This window comes from Abramis brama (genome assembly GCF_963993115.1).
Source record: "Abramis brama genome assembly, chromosome: 5".
NCBI lineage: Eukaryota > Metazoa > Chordata > Actinopteri > Cypriniformes > Leuciscidae > Abramis > Abramis brama.
In genome coordinates, this window is record NC_139967.1 from 23,975,219 (window position 1) to 24,000,191 (window position 24,973).

A 24,973-nucleotide genomic window follows, 5' to 3' on the forward strand; every position below is an offset into this window, starting at 1 on the left:
TATTCATCAAAATTACCTGAAAAAAAACTATCAGTTTCAAAAATATTAAGCAGCACAGCTGTTTTCAACATTGATGATAATAAATGTTTCTTAAGCACCAAATCAGCATATCAGAATGATTTCTGAAGGATCATGTCACACTGAAGACTGGAATAATGATGCTGAAAATACAGCTTTGCCAATAAATTACATTTTAAATTAAAATAGAAAAGGTTTATTTGTTTGTAAAAAAAATATTTCACAATATTACTTTTCCAACTGTATTTTTGATTAAATAAATGCAGCCCTGGTGAACATAAGACTTTTCAAAAACATAATACTGACCCTAAAAAATTTTTGTACGGTAGTGTTGTTCAAACAAAATTTCACAAAAAGTATGTTAGGTTTTTAAATTATGAAACAATAAGATGTATATGGGCACTTTGTTATTTGTCAACTGTTAGTGGATCATGTTTATTTTTAATGTGCAAGGACACCAGTGTGTACAAGGTGGGTAGAGTATCCAAAAACTGTACTCAAGTAAAAGTACAAGTACTTATAGAAATATTTACTCAAAGTAAAAGTAATAATCTTAATAGTTACTTGAGTAAGAGTAAAAAGTATCCAATTAAAAAACTACTCAAGTAGCTAGTTACTTTGGATCATATATAGGCCTATGTATGTATGTATATATGTATATGATATTATTACAACATATTACAACATGATATTATTTAGATATTTTTTATTTAAATTACTATTATTATCATAATTAGGGTATCTTTGCAACAAAAACAGAAGAGACAAGCATTATTTCTGCCATCTGTAGCCCGAAAATAATTGCCTGTCCTTTGATTTGTAATAGTAACTTATACAACTACATTTGGATTATTAGACAATGTTGAAATAAAGTGAATCTGCAGAGTTTTGCATTCAAAGGCATTTAAAGGCAGGGAACCATTGACAGAGAAGAGTTAAAACTCTTCACATGTGCTTGCGCTCATGACCGCTACTGAACATCTGAAAACAAACAACAATCAAATGCACATTGACGGATCCTCTTCCGTCTGTTCTCCAAAATGTAATCAAATGTATATTTCTGCAAGCATGTTTAAACTGGTTAACTGTGTCTAAGGCAGGCAAAGGCATTCATTTTCAAGACGAGTTCGCACGACACTGCGCTATAGGCTACACACAAACTACCGTGGGATGACTGTGAACAATGGTAGCTTATTTAATCTATAAATTAAGGTATATGTCCACAAAACTGGTAATGGCATACGTTGTAGTAGTGCTATCGTGGCGTAATAATCTGTTTGGTTGTAAAATGTCTTAAATCTGCCTGTTACGACTCCGTGTGTGAAACCGCTTCAGACATTTCAGTGCGTGAAGGAAACTGAACAAATCATTCAAACTGATTTGCGAACCAATTTAGACACATCTGCCAACTTGTTTGATCAAGTCATTGAACAGAATCGACTCAAAAGAGTGATTCATTTGTGAATTGAGCATCGCTTATGCCCCAGATAAAAGATACTGCGCGCTTGGAATAAACTACGCATTTAACAACATGTATTGCATTCAAATAAAGTAACGAGAGGAACGTCGCCCAACGTAACGAAGTAAAAGTACAGTTTTTTTCATTAGAAATGTACTCGAGTTAAAGTAAAAGTACCCACATTTAAATCTAGGCTACTCTTAAAAGTACAATTTTTCTTAAATAAATGTACTTCGTTACTACCCACCACTAATTTCATGCATCCACTAACAAATCACCTTTGCAAAATTTGCTCAGAAAAGGTAGATCTTAGAAAACGCCTACTATCTTTTGCTTGCGCTTATGTGATTGTCATCGGAAAGGTCTTGTGCTTGAATGATGTGCTTGTATGCCTTCTATCCTATATTGCTGGTTTCTGTCACTCTCGTAAACTCTCTAGCACACTTAGATCCTGTCTTTAAGCTGTTTAGGACCTTCAACCATCTGTTGCATATTTGTCGAGGTTGCTATAGCAACAGCTTCCTGTAGGAGAGTCTGAACAATGTAATGGCGGTGCTGGGTGGTTGATTGTTGCTTTTATTTATCCATTTTCCCCCTAGCAGTTTAAAAAATATTAAGGGTCTTAAGGTACAGCATGATGATAGGGATTCACATAATATTATCTGTGAACTTTCTCATTAAACGCTTTCGCACCGGAGGAACCTTTTCATAGTTCCTAGAACTTATGGCGGAAGTACCCACCTTTTGGCGTGTTCGCACCGCAGGAACTGGGAGTGATTTTAGTTCAAGGAACCCCTTTGGGGGAACTAAATGAACTCCTACTTCAGAGTAGGGTCTAACCCAGCACAATAGAGTGGTGCAGGTATGACGTCACTTTGTGACCAATCAGCCGTTAGCATCACACTGGTTCCCTCGACAAAAACCCAATAAGATTTTCCCATAGGCTTTTGGATTATCGCTAAAAACAAGCTACTTACACGTTTTGTCCATCAAGATAATTTTCACAGATGAACACAACTTTTATGAATTCTGAAGCCTAAATGCAGTCGCCAGAAGTAAAAAGCTAAAGGTAGGGTATAAACGAACTACACCAACACCACGGTCCCACGACTTCAACGTCACCATCACTCACCATCACTAAGCTTACAACAACTTTTTTTTACAACAAGACATTTTCACAGAAATTTAAGTTAGAATAGTTTGTAAAAGCACAATTATAAGCATAATGAGGCTGTAAAAGTGAACTGAGTTTACCTGTTCGGTTTGATGACGTTTAATCTCCTCGACAGCCTCTGAAGTCCCATTTAGCCTCTTGTTAGCAACTGCCTTTTTCAAGACACGTAACAGCTTCAAAAATCATGAGTTGGGTAATATTGATGTATTTTATGTCATAGAATAAAACGTGAAAGTGTCTTGAGCTTGTGTTCACCACAAACGTTATTTCAGCTATTTAACCAAAACCCTATTTAAAAAAAACTATTGACTTTGGGACAATGGAACCGAAAGTGCTAAAATGCAAACTCACTTCTGGTTTTGGCCTACAAATTGATGTCACCTGCACCACTCTGTAGGAACAACTAGTAATGTAAACAGTTATAAAGCCCTAAACGGCTTAGCTCCAGTCTATTTAACGGATCTTCTATCGCCCTATAATCCATCGCGCTCTTTAAGATCACTAAATTCGAGGCTTTTGGTCATACCTAGGATATCCAGATCCACCAAAGGAGGGAGAGCATTTTCACATTTAGCTCCGAAACTCTGGAATAGCCTTCCTGATACTGTTCGTTGCTCAGACTCGCTCTCCCAGTTTAAAACTAGATTAAAGACGCATCTCTTCAGCCAGGCATTCATATAACATTTTAAATCTTACTGTTCAAACTACAATCCGGCCTCTAGTTCATAAATGCCAGAGGAGAACTGGCCCCCGACTGAGCCTGGGTTCTCCCAAGGTTTTTTTTCTCCATTGGGTCACCTGATGGAGTTTTAGGACACCATTAGGTCACTTGATGGAGTTTTCGGTTCCTTGCCACTGTTGCCTTTGGCTTGCTCAGTTGGGGATATTTTGGGGATATTAATTTAATTTTATCAATCAATAAATTTACACTAGAAACAACCTTGTTGTGTTATTTTGGTTTAATGCTGTGAAGCTGCTTTGATGCAATCTGTATTGTGAAAAGCGCTATATAAATACACTTGACTTGACTTGACTTAAACATACGCTGATTGGCCGAACGCACGCGAAACACCAGCACCCACCATTTTAAAAAAAAGCTGTGCACACACACAGATTATAGCCTTTATATTTACTCGACAAACTAACTCTACAATCATGGAAAACAGTGATAGGTGGACCTCTCAACCTAAGGATAAAATCCAACGTGACTTTGAGGGGACCAAGCCAAACATGATTATGCATTTCTGCTCAGCTAGCGACACTGGACATCAACCACACGGCAAACGCAAATGTTTTTGCTTTTTTCAGATACTGTCTACATTCTTTGTTTAACAGTTTTAGTTCTAATAACGTATTAGACGGGACTGTTAAACGTATCATAAACTAATGGCGGTGCGAATGCAACCAGGAAAATCTAGGGGAACATTTAGTTCTCTGGGAACCACCCTGGTGGCTAGTTCATATAAGTTCCTAGAATTACCCGGTGCGAAAGGGGCTATTTTTTTCCTCTCTCTCCCCTCTTTAGCCATTGCCATCGCTCGCTATGGCACTTTTCATCCAATCACTTATTTCACCCATACTTCATTTCTTCCTAGCTTTTTTTTAATCTATACTTGTCCCTTCCTGCCTTGTCAGCTGTTTTTTCTGCCCTTCCTTAAGTGCTTAATCAAGTGAGTCTCTCTCTCTCTCTCTCTCTCTCTCTCTCTCTCTCTCTCTCTCTCTCTCTCTCTCTCTCTCTCTCTCTCTCTCTCTCTCTCTCCTCTCCCTCTCCCTCTCTCTCCCTCTCTCTCCCTCTCTCTCCCTCTCTCTCCCTCTCTCTCCCTCTCTCTCCCTCTCCCTCTCCCTCTCCCTCTCCCTCTCCCTCTCCCTCTCCCTCTCCCTCTCCCTCTCTCCCTCTCTCCCTCTCTCCCTCTCTCTCTCTCTCTCTCTCTCTCTCTCTCTATGCTTTGAAAATGACAAATGCGGATTAATTGTGGATTTCTTTAAGCTTTGCCAAAAATACTTTGCTAGATCATACAGCCACCAAACGCTCTTCAGATCAAAACCTTCATGACGTGCTGATCGTCTAGTGGCTATTATTCCCTCTTCTCTCCCTTCATCCCTTTTTGTACATAAAGACAAGGCTTGTTTCAGATGTAAGTCTTGTTATATGATGTTTTGCATAATTTATGCATATCATAACTAAATGTCAGAAAGATTCAACAAAATTTCCATTTAAAGAAATCGTTTGATCTCTCATAGCTTGTCAGTCATAAAGAGCAAGGGAAAAACGTAGAATATTTAAAGCTCTTTTTTTATTATATAATGAATCTTTTCTAAACCAGTTCGAAACTTTTCAAGAAAAACTTTTTACGTAGGATCTTTTTTACAAAGTGCTTTATAAAAGACATATATGTACATTATTGTGGACGTGTTCTGTGCCTCTTAAAAGAAAGAACACAATTTGTGTGTTATTTTGCCAAGTTGCAGAGTGGTTTTGATGCAATAAAAAATTCTTGTCTTCATTCTGGTTTTGAGGACTGTTGTTTTCAGTGTCTTGACCAGAATATGATGCAGTTTACACATCCGTGACTGCATTAGCTCTGAACCAATGTGTTTGATAACAAAAATGATTGCATAAACACATCACCAGCATAAATGCTATTCTTTTGGATTTTGAATATTGAAAGAAGTCAGATCATGGTTTTAACATAAGTATTAAGCAGCACAACTGTTTTGAGCATCAAATCAGCATTTTAGAATGATTTCTGAAGAATCATGTTGTATTTTTAAGTTAATATTTAAATTGTAATATTTCACATTATTACTGTTATGCTGTAACTTCAGTAGAGATGTTTCTCTTGTTTTTATTCCGCCTTTTGTTCTCACTGAGCAGCATGTTCTTTGAAATGTTCTCCGCTTGAGCCCACACAGTTATTGAAACTCACTGTTTGAGTGTGTAGCACAGATCCTTTCACAGTGACGAGTGATTTAACATTTAAAGGCATTTTTATGCCAATTATCTCTGCTGTGCCATTTATTATTTCTATTTTTCAGTCAAGGAAACCATGCTCTTGTTTCTAGGAACTATGTTTGTATGAGATAAGATGCAAATGTGCACTTGGCAAAAGTCAAGAAAAAAAGAAAAATAAATGAATATATGGAATTTTACATTTGCCAGGAAATATATATTACTTTTTTATTTTTGTTGGTGGTAGTAGTACACTGTAAAAATAAAAGGTGCCTGGAGGAACCTTTTGGGGTTCTTCACTTTGCCACACCGGCGGAACCGTCTGTAGATCCTCTAGGCACCCTTTAAAAAGGGGCGGTTCTCTGAGGAACCACACAGGTTTCCTGAGGAACTCTTATATTAGGCACTGTGTGGAACCACTTTGGGTGCCTCCAGGAACCAAATTTCATTTTTTTTTAAATTTAATTTCATGTTGTTACTATGGTTACTTTTGAATTCTATTATAATAAACAAATTGAACCAAATACAAAATAAGAATTATTACATATTTGATATTCATTTTTATACATACACTTCCATGCACATGGGAAAAAAAGCTAACTATAGATTAATATCAATGAATACACAAAAAATAGTATAATACATAAGCAACATGAATAATCAACCATGTATATACAATAGGCTATACAAGAAAAGACATCTCAACAAAATGCATGGAAACGCATATGTTCCACGAAATAAATCAATGTAAAAAAATTACATTTTGATTAATTAAAAATGTCCATCTTTACTTAACTTTAACACATTTGTGTTTCAGTCCAATGGTAAGTCTGACATCACTGTTTCCAAGTCCAAAAGCTCTATCAGATGCCAAAAACAAACAAACAGTGCTAATATGCACTCATTGTGCTGTAATATTCCTGAAAATTATGATCCTAACCTTTATCTCTATACCGAAATCTTAGATGGTTAGTTATTCAGCTATTTTGAATAATAAAATGTTGAAATCTGGGATGCCGTGAGACTGGACACTGTAATGTACACTATGGCTTTTGAAAAGCTTAAATGTGTGACTTGAATCAACAGTGTTCATAAATGGTTGTTGAGTATTCTCATGAAACAAGATAGAGGAAGTAGAAGTAGAGGCTTCGACCCGGAAACAGTATTCCTTATGTCACAACAAGCAGAAAACATTTTCCATTATAACAGAGTTAAGGTGCAGTAAAATTATCTGTTGTTCTGTGAATGTTCGCTGGTGAATTCAGTCATTTCAATAAGAATTTACATGGTCAGCAATTTCGTTTGTGGTCAAAAATGTCACTATGGGACCAAGTTGGTGTGTGAGGTACTTAAAGAGTTAGAAAAGTGAAGAGGTGCCGCAGCTTCGATTTCCGTGTGTTTTTCCTCTGTTCTGGTGGATGGTCCAGGCACTTCAGTGATTTTCAGGTCTACAGGAGGATTTTTATTCTTGTTCAAACTTGTATTTCAGCTTACCGAAATCCCTGCAAAGTACAAAATTTACTGTTAGTAAGGTTATTAAAGTGATTATATAATTTCCTCAGCCTTGTGACGTTCCAAACCTGTTTGACTTTCTGTCTGTGGAACCCAAAAGCAGATCTCAGGCATAATGCAACCCCAGTCACCGATCGATCGCTTACCGATCACTGCATGAAACAAGCAGAAAAAATTTGTGTAAATCATTCATGAAACCATTCTTATGTACACTTGTTTAGTTCAATTCAATGCAACAATTTATGTAAAAATGGTTAAGATCCAAAAATGTCCCAGAAAAGATCCTAAAAATAATCAATGAGTTCACAACTCATGTGTTATGGGTTGTGTTGTAAGTCTTCTGAAGCCATAATAGCTTTTTCCCTTTTTTTTGTCGAAAAAGACTAAACTTGAAGTTATAATTCAGAATTAAAATGTCTTATATTCAAATGCAAATGATAAAGATATAAGAAAAAAATGCATAGCATTATTTGTGAACCAAACCTAATATTATTTTTCTGAGTAACATGAATGAGATTTGAGAGCATGAGGGAAGATTTTCAGAGAATAACTGATTAAAAAAACACTAGTACACAGTTAAACAATACAATTTCACACAGAGAAAGTTCATAGTAATAAAGTACTTGCATGTGGTGCAGGTAACTTACTGTAATTCAATGTTGCCACTGAAATGTTCAGATTATTTTAGAAATGTAGCCTAATGGTTGTTCTGGGGATACAAAAGAAAAAAAGCTGATTATTCACAACATAATATTTATTGACCAGTAAATGGCTTTAAAATTGTAACGTATTTGAGAGAATGGGGGCACATGTAGTAAGTAAAGTTAGGCTAAACAAAAACAGACCAAACTATATTAACCTGCTTTTGTTATTCATAACAAACGCCAATGACAGCAGGAATCAGCTAAATTATAGGCTATATCAGCAATTTGACGACACAGTTGTACAGAATATGTTGAATTGAATGACTAAATCAATCTAAGACAATAAGTCAATAATTTCCATTTGTTCATTACATTAGATCAACGTAACGTTAGTTAGCATCGCGGCTAAAACCTTCATACCAGATACTGTGCAATAAACGAGTGGTAAACACTGTAAACACGTAGTAATGTATAATAAATTTAATTTATATATATATGTGTGTTTGAATATATAGTGAGTAGACTCTGTATTTATATTTATTTGCGAGTTTACAAACCTTGTAATGGAGAGCCGAACAAACGGCGGAAGCTTTGATGAGAGGAGCCGTTACTTTCAAACCCGATGACGTCAGTGGATACTATTGTTGTTGCGCGCGAGCAGCGCGAGCAGCACTGAAGTGACGACAGCAGAGGAATAGCAGCAGTTTCGTGACAGAATAAAACTTTTCTCTTCCTGGTTCTTCTTCTTCATATTATTAATATTATTATTATTTAGTGTTGTTTTTTAAGGTTTAAATTACTTAATAAAATAGCCTAGGCCTATACTAAATATATGTAACCCAAGTGAAAAAGACGTAGGCTACTGTTAAATGTATTAAAATGCATTTAAGTATATTTGTATTGTAGGTCTACAAAAAAAACACTCAAGTACATTTTTAATACATTTAATAGTACGTCTTTTTCACCTGGGTATGTATACTGAATCAAACTTAAGTAGCTTATAATAATACTAATAATAATAATAATAATAATAGGATAATAATAATCTTATTCTGACCTCACTGAACCATTGGGTTCCTCCAGATGCTGGCTTTAACATAAGAGATCTTCCAGGAACCACTTAAATGTTAAGAGATCTTCCAATAACCCTTTTATCGCATTCAGGTTCCTCTATTTTCCCCCAAAGCACTTCGAGGTCTCATGGTAATGAAAAGGTGACTCCAGAACCTTGAACTAAATACAAAGTGCTTAAAGGATCCCATAAGTTCCAGCAAGAACCTCAAAGATTGTCAATGCTCCTCCAGTAACCCTACTATAGGAGAAAGAGCTTTGAGGCACCAAAATTACATTTTGAAGTTCCTTGAGAATCCAACAGGATATTTGAGGCTCCTTTAGTTTTTACAGTGTAGTAGTAGTAGTAGTAGTGTCACTGTCATCATTTCCATCACAGTTGCCCGGATTGGTTGTACATAGTCGAAAAGATTCCTCTATGATCAGTATCCAAGCCAGAGTCCTGCATGTGGGCATTGGTGAACCGCTAATATTTGATGTAATGGGTGGAATAACATTTATGCTGTCATTTGCTGTGCGGGTCGAGAATCAATAGGCACGGGCGGACTTGCGGGTCCAATAGCCAAGACTGTTTTGACTCAATTCGATACCCACTGATAGGCAGCTGCTTTCAAATGGTCGGTGCTTATTTGTGTTCACGCTCTATAGTCTGAAGCTCTATGGTCTGACTTCTAATTACAACGCGATTTGCAGCGTTGAGCACAGCGTTTGTGCGCTGCAACTGAAGTGATTGACAGCTTCATTCATTAAAGAAGCTCTCTTTGCTTGCTTTCTGTATATAATCTATTTGCAAATTGAATAAAAGTTAAATTTTTCATGCTGCTAAGAGGACCTACTCTGCTGAGTTTCAGAAGATAGAACCGCATCTAAATACATTAAAATCGGCTGAAATATCCCTGATATTATAACAGTAATGGCTCATATTTGGCTATATGTTGTTTTTATTTACCTCTAAGCGTCCGTATAGCCTATAGTTTGATTTGAACAAATGTGCATAATTATGAACCAACCATATTTGTTCAAAATAGCCTTTATGGGCAGGTTGTTCACATGATGTAGGCGAAAGTTTTGTATTGTTTACACAACGGGTGCATGTTTTCATTTCATTTTTTTCTTTTAATTATTGCCATGTTGGGCTGCGTGTCTATTTTCTTAAATGCATCAACTCAGAATGCATAATGTTGGTTTGATTGCTTGTGTTAAATTATGGGAAAATGAATACATTTTGTCTTTCTGATATAGTAGATTTAATGCGGGTACGGTTTGGGTCGTGGTCTTTGTGTCAAGCAAGTTGGGTCGGGTACAGAATTAAATTAGTGCTGCTGTTGGATGACGGACCGGGTGTTCTGTTAAGTACTGAGGTGCGGGTTTACCAAACAGGACCCATGCAGGACACTGATCCAAGCAAACATACTGCCTTTTTCATAGATCATGAACTGATTCTGGGAAAGTAGAGCAAAGGTTGGTTTCACTTTCCTACCAACCGGCATAAATTGTTTGAATAATTCATCTTTTATTTCCGTGTGACATTACATAGCTGCATGCCACACATGACATCAGATGTATTGTGTGAGGCACTAGCTGAAGTCATTGCAATGTTTGCCTTCAGGCTGTACAGGTGAGCTATGAGAGCTGTGGAACAGGAACTGCTTTAGACAACAGTGAGGGTGTGTTGCATTAGTGCCACGTTTACCACTGTGCAGTGCAGAAGCGACACGATGGCAGACACGGCGAGGTTTATCGTAGCATTGCTCTCTGTCTCTCTTAAATACACACACCCCTCTGTCCTCACCCACTTAATTAAGTGCTAAATGTGTGGCGAGGGTGAGCCGTGGCTATTCATAGAAATGTATTAATAGAGTGATTAAGGGGTAAGGAGGGCAGTGAGAGTGTAGGATGTAATAGGATGAAGAACATTTGCTCTCTCACGTGAGAAAATGATGAGTGAGGCACGCGGAAAAGCAGAAACGCAGGTAGTGTGAGGAGTGTGACTATAACGGTCTCATCTGATTGCTCAGGTGTCAGGTCAGCGGAGCACCAACTGTGCCCGGTAGAGGTTACTATTGGTACATTTGTGTCTGAAACTCTCTGTACTTTTTCTTGCTCTCTAGAAGTAGGCTACACATCTTTTTTCTCACACGCTCATACACATGACTGATTAGGCACATACAAATAGGCTTATAACATGCTCTACTAGTGGAGTGCTGTAAAGTCACACACTTGTCTGGTTTGTCTCTTGTTGTTGTCCCTGTTATAGGATGATATTTGCTTTACTAATGGAATTAGCTGGGATTTGTGCCGGTAATGGACTTTGCTAGTTTTTTTGCCAGCCAATTACTTTTGTGTGTGTGTGTGTGTGTGTGTGTGTGTGTGTGTGTGTGTGTGTGTGTGTGTGTGTGTGTGAAAGCGAGAGAAAAAGAGCTGATATGCAGGGGTGGACTGGCCATCTGGCAGAATGGGCACTTTCCCGGTGGGCCGACATGCTTTTTGGGCCTATACATCTCCTTTTTTTTGTTTTGTTTGTCTTAACGGCCCATAAAACTTGTACGTCGGCGGCCCATTCGTTTTGTTTTGCTTAATTGGCGGTGCTGGGATCTTTGTGCCGGTGTAATGCATTGGTGTAAAAAAGTCAGCGTTAGTTGTTTTTGTTTTTTGACAGACCGGCCCATGAAAGACGTAGATCAGCGGCCCATTGGTTATATTCTTGATTGACACTGGGCTGAACCAATCACATCTTTAAACACCTCCCCCTTTGGGCTCTGACGAGCTTGCAGTGTCAGTGTGTATCTGTCAAAATAGTCAGAGTATTTGGAGTAGAAACGCAAGGAATGTGCAGAGAAATAGCGTAAAAAAAAAAAAAAGGCCCTTCAAGCAGACGCTGTAAAATGTGTCAAAATAACAGATGTTTTCAGCAGCAGCAGGACCATAATCAGCTCCCATGGCTGATGATGATAGTGAGGAGGATAAGGAGAGAGATGAGAAAGTGTAGAGCCTGCGGTAAGCATTACTACTTTCAAAACACTTAGGATATGTCATCATGAGTGTAGGAACCCATTCCCCAGTTACGCATTATTACCACATCTGCATAGTTGACGTCGATTACAGCATTTTACTAGAATTGTAATGAGACGCGTTTGTAAACCATGTTTTCCGCCAAAATAAAAGCTTGATGCAGTTTCCGTCAAAATAAAAGATCATGCGTTTATCTCTTTCAAGTATAGAAATTAGTACAAAACTAATTATGAAAGTTTCCTTTATTTCTCAGTGCATTTGTTTTACAATATATGGCTATTACTGTCATGGGATTAATATTATAACTATTATTATGTAGTAGTGTAATGTAGACAGACACTATAACTAAAAGAGGTTTGAGTTTTTCTTTGTTCAATTTGCACACTGAATATGGGTTGGAGCTTTTAATTTTGAACTGTCAAAGTGCACTAGATTAAGGAATTTAACATTAAAATGCACAAAATGTTCTTCCGGGAATGCCAAAATGCCAGGGCCGAGTTTTTGAAGCCACTGTTATTGTTTAAAAAAAATTTTTTTAATTAGTTTTGCAAAGACTTGCAATGGAGCACACAAATCGGAGCTGTCAACTTTTTATGAACTTGTCCTTTTGGAAGCTTGGCTTTTGTTGTCGCCATTCATTGTAATTGCATGGAAAAGACCATCCCTGGTCTTCAAAATATCATCTTTTACGTTCCACAGAAGAAAATCATACAGGTTTAGAATGACATGAGGGTGAGTAAATGACAGATTTTTTTAGGGTTTAGGCTGGGTTAAAATAGAAAAAAATTATTTTTGATTGGCTCTTGAAGTCCCAAGATGTTTGACTCTGTGTTTTCAGCCATCATGGCCTCCATTATTGAATCTATGCTGCAGCCCTATGGCAAAATAAGTCATATTTTGCATACCTGCAAACTCCAGACCAGGGGTCTCCAACACGTCGCTTGCAAGCCTGATTGGAGGAAGCTTATCAAGACATTCTTTTCATTCAATCAGAGTGAGCTAATATAGACAGTATTAGCTAGAAACTCTTGTTTGCATCAGGATGAATAAAGACTGCATTCAAGCCAAGAAAAGAAAAACATTATTTTCATGAGGAATGGGAGAATGAGTTTCTTTACAAATGTAGGTGAAAGATGTGTGTGCCTAATTTGCGGCGCTAGCAACAGTAAAAGCTTGTTATAACTGGAGCCTCTTGACTTTTCCCCGTCCAAGTTGCTCTTTTAAAATTCACAGTTTCATATTTTATTTATCATTAAAATCATATTTGATTATCACGATCTGAAAAACACTGTCCACCATAAAGCAAAGTTAGCAACAGTCTCACGCAGGCACAGCATGCAGCGTAGGTTTGGTTTTATGTGAAAACATGGAGGAATGCACAGTGCTGAGAGAAATTATATAAAAGAATGGATGAATTAATGAATTATGCAAATGTATATCTAAGGGGGAACCGACTTTACAGAGGTCATCTACTATCAGAGAGTGGATTTACATTTTCATTTAGCCTGTCTGCCGTTTTTCTTCAGACCAATGTGGAAATTGGACCACATTTTTGTTCATTTTAACCTGTTGATGGAAAATAAGCTAATGTGCATTCTAAAAATCTCAACACTTCAGATAATAAGGTAGCCTATGTAGAATTTTTTGTTTATGAATTATTAATGGAGCAGATAAAATGCCTATAATTTTGACTCATCCTTTTTCATAAAAATGAATTTAAGGCTAAAATTGTGAGGGTTATATTTCATTTTATAAAACTTCACATTTTAAAGGCAACGACTTTGCAGGTATGAACTTGAGCTCCTTCAGGGACCATCATCTTGTTTTTGGCCCTTTCACCGAAGATGTTCACAGAGTTTGTGTGTCTGTGCATATTTGTCTTCTTGGATGTACCTGAGCTGCTTGCTTGACTGAAATTAAATTTGACAATGGGTTGGTTCACGTGCTCCTCTCCGTGCTCATGAGGATCTGCGTTTGTAGTGGCCACTGCCAGCCACTTTCACTCTCATCTATAATGCACATTCTGTCCCTGGGTTCAGTAAAGCCCTCTCTGCCCCTCTCAGATACTGTCGTTCCACCTGTCTACTCCAAACACTCTTCTCAACAAGATTAGAAACAGAGAAAATTGCAGTGTCATGGTTTGAAATGCAAATCAAGTTTCTTTCATGTCAGCTTCATTTGGATGAGGGTGGCTTTTGATGGGGTCACAACCCAGATTCCAGGTTTTCTAGATACAGATTTAAATCAGAAGAGCAAAATGAAAGATGGCTTACCCTCCTTGCATCTGCTAATCGGACGCTATTATCTGTAATACCTTAATGGAGAATCCATAGTAGCTCGAGATGGTGGGGGGTGAGTCAGAAGTAAGCTACAGAAAAGCATTCATTTTTATTTTGTGAGTGGTTAATTTGCTGTTGTGTCCGTTAGTGTTCCTACACTGATTAACTTCTAATGAAGGCTAGTGTTAACAGATTCACTGTCCAGTTTATCACTTCAGACAGTGACGCATCTGTTCTTAAATTTGAATTGAATTGAAAAACAGAAATATTGTAATAAATGTAATATTGTAATATTTCTATTATTATTATTATTATTATTATTATTATTATTATTATTATTATTATTATTGATTTTAAAATGGCTGTTTTCAATTTGCAAAGCTGGCAAAGCTGTAAACTAGTGTTTTTCCTTGAAAAAGCATCGCCACAGCCAATCATGTTGCATGCTTATCGGCTCACTGACGTTGAAGAGATTAACCCCTTAAGTATTGAAATCTGGTACCGTACGACAAGAGATTATTTTTGATACTCAATGGTATCGAGGCAATTCGGTCGGTGCCTAAAAAGTATCGAACTCGATACTCCAACCTAATGATGGGGGAGTGAAAGAGAGTGAGCAAGAGGGAGATTTGAAGAAAGACTTAGAAAGAGATGGCTGAGAGACATTACAAAAAAAAAACAATAAAAAATATATAAATAGAAAGGTTGTGATTAGGCAAGAACTTTAGGACCCACGTTAATATTTGAAAATCTTTCCAGCGCTGCACGTTAGAGAGCGGGAAGGCCTGAAAACGGACGCTGAGGTTGCATTGTTTCTGCTCCATATGCGTGTAACATTGGTTTTGCTATCTTTCACAGAACTAAGATATGCTGCTGTTGTAATGTTAGGTATAGTAACAGGACAGTTTTGAGTGTCAGTGTTTGCCTGGAGCTGGTGTGCTGCTGGTGACCAACAACAAACTCTTGCTTGTAAAGCCTACTCCTGTGTACTGTATGTTCATTTTTTGTTCCTCTTTGTGACCTTGGCGTTTGTTTGTCAACTTTGCTTTATTTTTCATGAATAATTATTTTGCTTTGCTTCAGCTTGTTTGGGTTGATTTCAAATATTAAGTGTTTCTAAAAAAAACACATACTGCACCTTTAAAATATTAATTTCTTTTTACAAATCTTACTGTCCCCAAAATTTTCAATAGTATTATAATATTTCTTGCTTGTTGATAGTGTAAGCTGTAAGGTAAGTGTGTTCCATTAACCTATAAACTGTGTAAATGTCATATTTAAATGGAAAATGAATTTAAATTGGACTCAAAAGAAAGCTAAACACAGGTGAAGGGCCACCACATGGCACTCAGACAGAGAGAAAGGGAGAGATACATGGTGGACGGCTCAAAAGAACAGAGAGTGACGCACTTGGTCACGTTTTCAAATGTTGTAGCATTTCCAGAAAGTGATTTAATAAGTGAAAGTACATCTATTCTGATTTGTTGTCAGCACTTTTAACGAAGATGGACATAATCGCAGAAACGAATGTGGTAGCTCTTTCTTTTCCTCTCCGTCTCCTCTTTGACATGTGCTGTCACGGCAGTGGGTGAAGAGCCCCACGGTGGAGTTTGTGCCCTGCTTGCGCCGCCTAGCTAGCTATGTTTTGAAAAGACCTGTCTCTCGTAATGGACATCAGTGAGAAATTCTTCACTATTATACAACAATGAGGAACAGGAGGAGAACAGGAGTCATGTTCTTTAATGTTCAAGACAATCGTACTTGGGTTTTAGATTTCTTGTGTCTGCAGTCATGTTGTATTTAATGCCAGGTCATTAAACTCTTATCTCTCTCACTAGCTCTCTGCAGTCAGCAATGGCAAGCCAATTTAACTTTTTTTTCTGTCCTTAAATCTAGCAAATGTTTTTGTTATAATACTTTTTTATATATTTATTAATAGTAAGTAGTCAGATAGTGCCTAGTGTCATTTTCAATTGCACTATTTAGTATATATTCAATAATAGTAGTTATTCTATAAGGAATAATTGATAACGTGTCTTTACACCTCAGGTGTGCATTATTTTTCAACAGTTCAATGGCCTCGAGTCAAATATTCCACTTAAACTACGGTTTCCACACCTCAAAACATTGTTCAGATGATGTATTTCAAGATATTTCTCAGGTTTTTGTCCTTATAATGTAGTACTAATTTCTTATGCATCTAATATCAAACCTCTGTTGCTAATTCCAAAACAACATTTTGTAACATCTAGGCCTAGTAACGGAGACTTGAGCCACTGATAGCAGTCAATGCCGTTATTATAGAGAGAGAGCGAGAATTAAGCGTGTGAGAGTCTCTCAACAGTGTTCGGCAGCAGCGTCTCTACTAATAGCAAAACTGTAAGTTTTCCACTCCAGGAACAGCGCTGTTATTACCTCACTAGTGAGAAGTCATGTAGCTTTCAAGTTGTTAAACTATTTTACTGATAAAATCATCAGAGCAGCGCTGACGACACGTTTCTGTGTGAGTGTGTGTCCGTACTGTGTGTGTGTGTGCGTTTGAGTGGGAGAGAGAGCAGGAGAAAGAGAGCATGTTCTTTCCGTTTCCATACATAATAAACTTTTTTTTTTGTTGGAAAAACAGGGACATAATTTGTTGTTTTTATCATATTGTTTACTATAGGCTATTTATTTGCCTGGTCAGTGTCATTGTGAATTTAGCTTATTTTGCTGTTGTGGGCTGTAAGGACCTTGGACCAATCATTTGGCAAAGTGATATAGACATGTAATATGGTCAAGACCTGCCTGGAACTACTTTAGCTGTGCCTTTCCCTGAAAATAATTGCACGCCTTAGAACATTCAACCAATCAGATTCAAGCATTCAACAGCCCCATAGTATAACCAGAAGTATGGTTGATATCTAAAGCACAGATGTAACGAATACTAGAATTACCGAATACATATTACAGGGCTTATTGGGTTAGCCTACTATAGTTATTTATTATTATTTTTAAAGTACTATTAACATACAATCGACAGCAGTTAATTGAATGAATGTTAATATGGCTTGCCATAGTCCGCCTGCATTCAAACAAGGTGGCACTAGCTGAACATCCAGTGCACCGACCGCGCATGCCTGTTCCCTGCGCTGACCGGACGAGACGGTGCCTATTTTTTTCCCTCCCTCCATCATCATCATCATCCCCCTCTGTCTTTCTCAGGAGATGATGCTCGGCTAAGGCACACCTGCTTTTCACCTCTCGGCTCTGGCTTAAGTGTCATTCCTCCCGGTTTTCCGCCAACCTTCGCTGCGGTATTCAGACAGAGCTGCCTGTGTCGGCGGCTGATCCTGCTCTTTATATTTTGCTCTTCCTCCTCCCTGCTCTCGGTGAGGGCTGCCGGGGATGGAAGCCCGCGCTGGTCGCCTCTTCATGGACTCGCTCTTGACGGCTATTCTCATTCGCGCTGTATCTCAGAGGTGCTGACTGGAAAAACATGCCGTTGAAATGGAAAAGCGGTTCGCCCGTCAGCTGGAAATTTCCCGTGCCCGTCCTTAAAACGTCCAGGTCCTCTCCACTCTCGCCTGCATATATGTAAGTAGCAGTAATATTATCGCGTCGAAGTGCGTGCGTGTGTGTGTGTGTGTGTGTGTTTTAAAATGATTGTTTATTTTCCGTCTTTAGACATTCATTAAGGATGCTGCTGCTGTGCTTGTTTCGAGGTCGGTGTCGCCTCCCCTCGTTTCTCTGTAACCTAATTGTGAACGTTAAGAGATACCCATTTTATAACGATTAGCGTGTTTCCTCTCGCCGCTTAGTTCTCTACATCCACGGAGGATTTTCATGTGCTTTCTCTCTTTCTCTATTCTCTCCGTATCCTCCCCGCGGCTGTTTTTGAGCTCTAGTACGCACCGGGCCGAGATAACAGCCGGTGAAGAATCTTTTGTCCTGGCGTGTCGTGCGCCCTGGGTTTGATCGCTTGTGTTGTGGTGTTGGTGGGTGGGGGCCCGGGGCCCGGTGGGCTGCTGATGCTGGATGATAGACGGAACATTACCGCTAGCGCTTCCGCTCCTCTTAATCCTTGCTCAGGCATGTTTAATACACCAATGCACGACTAACTTCAAATGTGTACTAGAAAAGCCGCAGTTTGTCTTTAACATGAGAAACAGAGCCTCTTTTGTGGACCAGTGCGCACTAGAGTGTTATGCTACCCAGTTAAAACAAACCCCTTAAAACCCCATCTGTTACAATTGCAAAGCCTTTCATAATTGTAAATGTTTTCTTAACTGATGTAGGCATTGTTGCCAACACAGCTTCCAACCAATGCAGCATCAAGCCAATAATTTTAATAAGACACATTAAAAATGACATTTTATTTTTTTGTCAGCAGACATTTAAATTTTATTGGATTAATTGGATATTTCTGTATATGCTACCATGTTCAAGATGTGTGAAACATTCTTATATAGCCTATTCTATCATGAATTAATGGAATTAATTTTTTTTATATTATTCAGTTCATGTTGATTTGTATAGCGCTTTTCAAAATACACGTCATTTCAAAGCAGCTTTGCAGAAAATGCATGTTTCAAATGTTACAATCAAGAAGCCAGCGGTGACTGACTCGAAGGAAAAATCTGGGATGAGGGTCCGACTCATCAGGGGGAGCCCTGTAATGTCCAAATAATATGCAACTCGATGATAATACAAGTAATGTGGATGGTTAAAGTCATGTATTCAGTTAAACAGGCAAAATAGTGCTGTCCTTCTATGCGTTATTACAGCTTGTGATCATAATGATTGCAATAAAAGTATATTTGAAAGTTTTGAATGTCCATCCAATCTTAAAATCATTATAAATGCATTTAATCTGACTCCTATAACATTATCTAATAAGACCATACTACTACTTATCTCTTTTTATTCATTTTAGATATTAATTTTCCTCTGGCACAAAGTTGAAACCATGACCATTGACCAGAGAGAGTTTAAGGGCGCTGGTCTCTCTTACTAATTATATCAGTCTTCGTCTGAAAGTGTTTTTTGCTCAGTTCTGAGTTACAGGCTAGATCCAAGGTCTTTTTTGTTTTGTTAATAGTTTCTGCTGTCTATCTTTGTGCCTCTCTAGCCACAGATCTGTTGTGCATATACAGTCTTCATAAAACATAGTTTATTGATTCTCCAGGGGAAATTTATATGTCTTCTGTATCTTCTCAAATTTAAGGTTTGGGGTTGTGTATTACAGTGTTGGGTTCCCTACCCTGCTGTCGCCCCTCCCAAAACCTTGCAAAAACAAAGTCTATTTTTACTGCTTTGGCTGTGTGTTGTGTGTGATTACAGGGTGAGCTGTGGTCTCTGTATTTCTCAATAAGAGGAGAAATGCCTCTTGGACACATGAATCATTCTCTCTTTTTGTGTGTTTTGAGACAAATATTGAATGACAGGATGAGAACTAGTGAGAGTTTGCATGTTCACACCAAGGATAATAACTATAACAATAAAGTTTTACTATTTTTCCAGCTGATGAATGATAAAACCATTGACAGCCAATCAGAATCCACTCAGTTATTGAGCTTCAGAATTTAAAGTGGCAGAAAACAACTGCAGCACATGCTTATAATACACAGCACAGTATCATATTAAAATAGAAAACACATTACGCTAATTAGGCTGTACGATTAATTGAAATAAAACTAAAATCATGATATGATTGTGATTTATCAAGTTGCAAAGGCTGCAATTTAAAAATGTCAAAAAAGTTTGATGGTTAAGGCTTGAAAATGATAAAATTAAGACATCCATAATTATTAGTATATTTTGCCATTGTAATGTAAAATTAAAATGTATATAATTTTTCTTAAACACTTAATTTATTTTACAGTGATATATTAAAATAGCAAGATGTTTTTATTTTGGTTTAATAGTAATTTTGATATTTTATATATATATATATATATATATATATATATATATATATATATATATATATATATATATATATATATATATATATATATATATTATTTTATTGTACAACTCTATTTTTTTTTAAATCGCAACTTTGTGCAAAATTGTGCTGCCCTAACGCGTGAATGGGACTTTCATTCAAGATGTGATTCTTCTGGTGCAAAAGTCATGTGTGCATGTCGTTTCAGTGTACTATATTTAAATGAATGTGTATGCGGTGTAAGGAAGGTGAGGATTCATTTAGTTGCATGTACTTCTAAAGTGTTATCTCACCTCTAAATATACCCGCTGCCTGTTGTGAGGATTTCACGCTCGGTAGGGCAAAGGAGGGGTGTCCATACTCGCATAAATGCTTGCAAAATACTCTTTATTTTATTTATTTTATGAGCGGTCAGAGTGAGAGCAAACATGCACTCACCACAAAATCCAAGCACACATCAGTCCCAAGGACACATTCAAGAAAAAAATTTACTTTATTTGTGACTTTAAGGATTCCTGGGCTTCAGCTTAAAAAGAGTGATGAAGAGTGACAGCTTCTGTCGCAGGGGGGAAGAGAATGACGCACACATGGGTGTGTGTTTGTGTTACCACAAGACGGTACACACGCAGTCGTGGCAGATCTAAAGTCCTGCTCATCTACTGCTAAAAGGACCTTGGCCTTGACCTTGTTTCACATTTAGAATGATAATTACAGTTGTCCTGGAATTTTAGGCTGTGTTTGCTTTGCTGCCAGCACTTTTGATGTACTTTAGTCTCCTGTGAAGACAATGTCAATCCCACAGAAATGTCGGCAAGAACTGACAGCAGTTCGTCCTTTTCACATTCACCTTTCACGTTGGATTTTTCGGTTTCAGCTTTTCTTCTCTACCTTGTGATCTCAGATGAAAGGATGAGATGTGTCAGACTTCTTGCTGCTGCAGATATAAAGAGGCCTGCTTTATTAATGTTTATGTTTTCTGAATTTTGTACACTAACTTTCAGTCAAAGTTCTGTTTGGAAAAGACCACAAGCTATTTTATCTAGCATGCTTTGCATCTGGGTTTAGTCCATCATTGCTTTGGTGTCTTTTTTTCTTTTTTTTTTTTTCTTTCCAAGTTTAAAGCTATTTTGAGATATAATTTCTTTAAAAAATGACCAGCTTCTCCACACTGAACTGAGAGTAAGGACAATGCCCTGTAATTATAATAATATTACAAACACAAATAATATCATAAACATTTAAAGCCACACTAAGTAGAAATTGTGTTTTTGTCAAACAGCGACCCCTAGAGTCGCTGTGGAATACTTGCACTGTCGTAAATATATTATATTATAACGTTTTTACATGATTGCAGCTAAATCACAAGTAAATAGTCTATAGTCTAGGCCTACTGTATAATTTAATTTGTGTTGTTTTTATTGGAATGATAATTATGATAATTATGTGAGATATTGAAAGCTGTTCTCATGATAATCGCAGGAATCAACGCCAACAGCGTCATCTGATATCCCTCAGGACTACGTGATAAATACACCTCACAACACCTGAGTTCAGCTGGCAAACTAATTTGTGAGGCATAACTATCTGATTTATCAAAACGATTCCATTTACACCTGGTCACATAAATGTATTTTTGCGAAACGGATTTAAATTCGATCTTCAATTCTCGCGCTATATGCAGATTTAATGGAGTGCACGTCACCGAAAGCAACAGATATGAGCTGCATTTTATAGATCATCAGCTAAAATGTCAAAATCAAAGACCGCAATAAGAGAGAGCAGTAACAGCCCTGGTAAGATCATTTTGTTTCTTTACTTTTAATGATGATGATTGTGTGTTAAGCATCTGCGACTTACTTTCACTTTGATTTGCGATAGTTTGCACGTTGGCTTGATGCAGTTGCTCAGCTGCGGTGATGCGTGTTCCAGCGCGTCGTCATATCTGGATATAACATATAGCCTATAACACGCTCTCACGCGTTTTTTTATCATTTTTTTTAATCATTTTTGGGAGGAGTACAATTTACATATGTGGTTTCAACAACCATATGCATTTACACTTGTCCAGTTTCATCTGGAATGCGTCTCAGACCTCCTCCTGAAGTGGTTTGAGGGATCAGATTCAAATCCGTCTCGAATGCGTTTCGGAGGGCATTTAAACCTGGACTTTTCACGATCGGATAGCTATCCGATCTGAGAAAACGCATGAAGTGGCCAGGTGTAAACAGCCCCCATGACAAAAACATACGCACGAAAGCCGAAAACAAACGCTGGTTGGCCTCTCACGTCCAAATTTGACGAAGTGGTGGGGGAAGTGACGTATGCCGTAAAGCAGTCGAATTTTGTAGTCTTTTTGTGCTCTGGTTACTACCCGAACCCCGAAGTTACATAGTGCCAGTAAAAGCGATACAGACCCCGTCAGGCTATGGCAGACGTGTCATTCAACCTATTGTAAGTCGATGTACCATCACAAGGATCTTGGAAATATATTATGAAGGTTGAAAAGTTACATAGTGTTGCTTTAAACACTTGGGTATAGTTTTATATCTTTTTCCAAAATGTATTTTCCCAAATTTGTTTTACCTTAATGCAAATGTCCTTACCTTTTAAGTAAAAGTTTGATTTCTGAGAAGTGTTGTGGTGTGTTTTGAGTAATAATAAAGTGGTACTAGTTACAGTTCCGGAGTATATTTATTACAAACAGCCTGTAGCTAGCTATTTTGATCATGTGACCTCATCAGCTCCCCCATGTGCCACACAGAATGACATGTGAGCAGGGTCCAAAATTAACTTTTTGCCACACCTTGCCAGTGAGTTGAGAAAATGTACTGTTCAAATATTTTTCCTGGATTTTTTTTTTTTAATCAATATAGTTGTTCAGCAAGGAATCATTAAATTAATCAAAAGTGACCATAAAGACATTCATAATGTTACCAAAGATTTCTGTTTCTTATATTTGCTGTATGTATCCTAAAATAATTTCCACAAAGATATTAAGCAGCACAACTGTTTTCTTCATTGAAATTAATGAAATGTTTCTTGATTTACTAAATCAGCATATGTGATTTCTGAAGGATCATGTGACACTGAAGACTGGAGTAATGGTGCTGAAAATTCAGCTTTTAAAATATATTTAAATAGAAAACTTGTTTTAAATTGTTGTATTTCACAATATGACTTTTTACTGTATTTTTGATCAAATATATGCTGCTGTGGTGGACATAGGCTGCTTCAAAAACATTTAAAACTTTTGAACGGTAGCATAGCTCATTGCATGTTTGTGACAAACAGTGCAGGTCACTGTGTCAAACTGCACCAGTCACAATCTGCAGTTTGTGGTCACATGTAAGGAAAAATAAAATATTTGTAGGAAAAATAAATAAATAAATATTTCATAGCTGGTAAGAAATATTTATGGTGCACAATATTCCTGCAGATGAGCTAAAGTTCATTTTGGGCCCTGCAGTTCTTAATAAAGTTACCAGCCAACTGGTAAGTAGCTCCCAATCCCAAAGCCAACTTTTATCTTTCATTTTCATTTGGTAAGTGTTAATTTTAGGTGCTGCATGTGAGCGTGAGATTTTATTAATGGGATTATATTAAATAAGTTAGTGCTGCAGTAGCTTGTCGTTTGCTGTAAGTCACTTGTGCTTTCGCCAGTCAGAATTGTACAGTTTATTTCCTTGTGAAATCCGATGTTAGTTATACTCCCAAAAACCATATTCAAAACCATATTCATCATCTAATGAGTCAACACTTCCTCCAACATTAACCTGGCTGAAGTGAGGAAAGGCAGCTGATTTTTCTCGCTTTCTCTTTTTTTTTGTGGTATTTATCCATCTTTATTTATTCAAATCTGTTTAATCTTGTTGTAGCTATCTGAGAGGAAATGCAGGAATCCCAATTTTCACCTCAAGATTGGGGGAAAGGAGTGATGAAGAAGGTTGGAGAGAGGTGGAGAGATGGGATGGAAAAAGAAAGATGAGAAAACGAAAGGGAATGAGATCGGAGAAGGAAAGAGGAATAGGTGTTTTGAAGGTTGAGGATGTTTGGACAGAAGAAAATGGGATGGTGAAGTGGCGAAATGGAAGAAATGTAGTGCAAGAGGAGGGTAAAATATGAAGAGATGAAGAAGAAAAAATGAAAGTGGAAAGGGCTGTTTTGTTAAAGCTTTTAGTTTACTGTGTGATCAACTCGTATATAGGAGCTTTAAAGTTCAATTAGCCTTACATCTTTTGATATTTGTTAAGTAAGTGTTTGTGTAAATGCAGTAATTATGAAATATTTTCTCATACCTTCTCAGTCTATTTCATAAAGCTGTAAGATTTTATAAATTCATTGATTATAACCTTGAGTCACTCACTTCACATAAACACACACACACACACAAACTAAATAGAATAGATGATCATTTCTGATTCTGATTGTAAAACAGATGCAGGACGTCTGCAACAGATGGCTTGTGTTCATCTCCCTGCATGTGTAATAAAAATAAAAGTTCTGAACCCCAGTTTAAGGTCGGAACAATTCATAATTGCAGCAGCTGGACGTCCCTGAGTGGGCATGAGATAGCGTATAAAAACAGCACCACATGTGCTCCATTGAGTCGGACATGATCCTCATGTTTACTAAAGCCATGCTGCAAATCTGACTCGTTTTGCTATTAAGCATATTGTTTCATTAAAAAGTGATTGAAGTGTTACAGACACAGATTTAGGTCATGTTTAAATGTGAATCTCTTTGATGATGAAATGGTGTGCATCCCTGGGTCAAGTACAGAGCGAATACTCTGAATTTTGACCATAATTGGCATCATATAACCGTTTGTTTGAAACAATCAAAGATGTGCCACCACAGTTGGATAACAGACCCTTTGATTTCATGCGAACTACAAATAAGAGGCAGAGAGATGGATGTTGCTTGTTTCT

At 37.4% G+C, this 24,973-nt stretch overlaps 1 protein-coding gene across 6 annotated transcripts in view; it reads left to right on the forward strand.

The window, feature by feature from the left end:
* The window catches only part of klhl13 (kelch-like family member 13), a 64,328-nt gene that overhangs the window by 8,180 nt on the left and 31,175 nt on the right, over window positions 1–24,973 (forward strand). Inside the window, exon 1 of one of the 6 annotated variants that reach the window (XM_084115842.1) lies at window positions 17,201–17,692. The exons of 4 other annotated variants lie outside the window; for them this stretch is intronic. In XM_084115842.1, coding sequence (XP_083971968.1) covers window positions 17,595–17,692 — 98 coding nt within the window. In that variant the 5' untranslated portion in view covers window positions 17,201–17,594. Of the gene's footprint in view, window positions 1–17,200; window positions 17,693–24,973 lie in introns of those variants that run through there. One more of the 6 variants, XM_084115839.1, reaches the window with a different exon arrangement.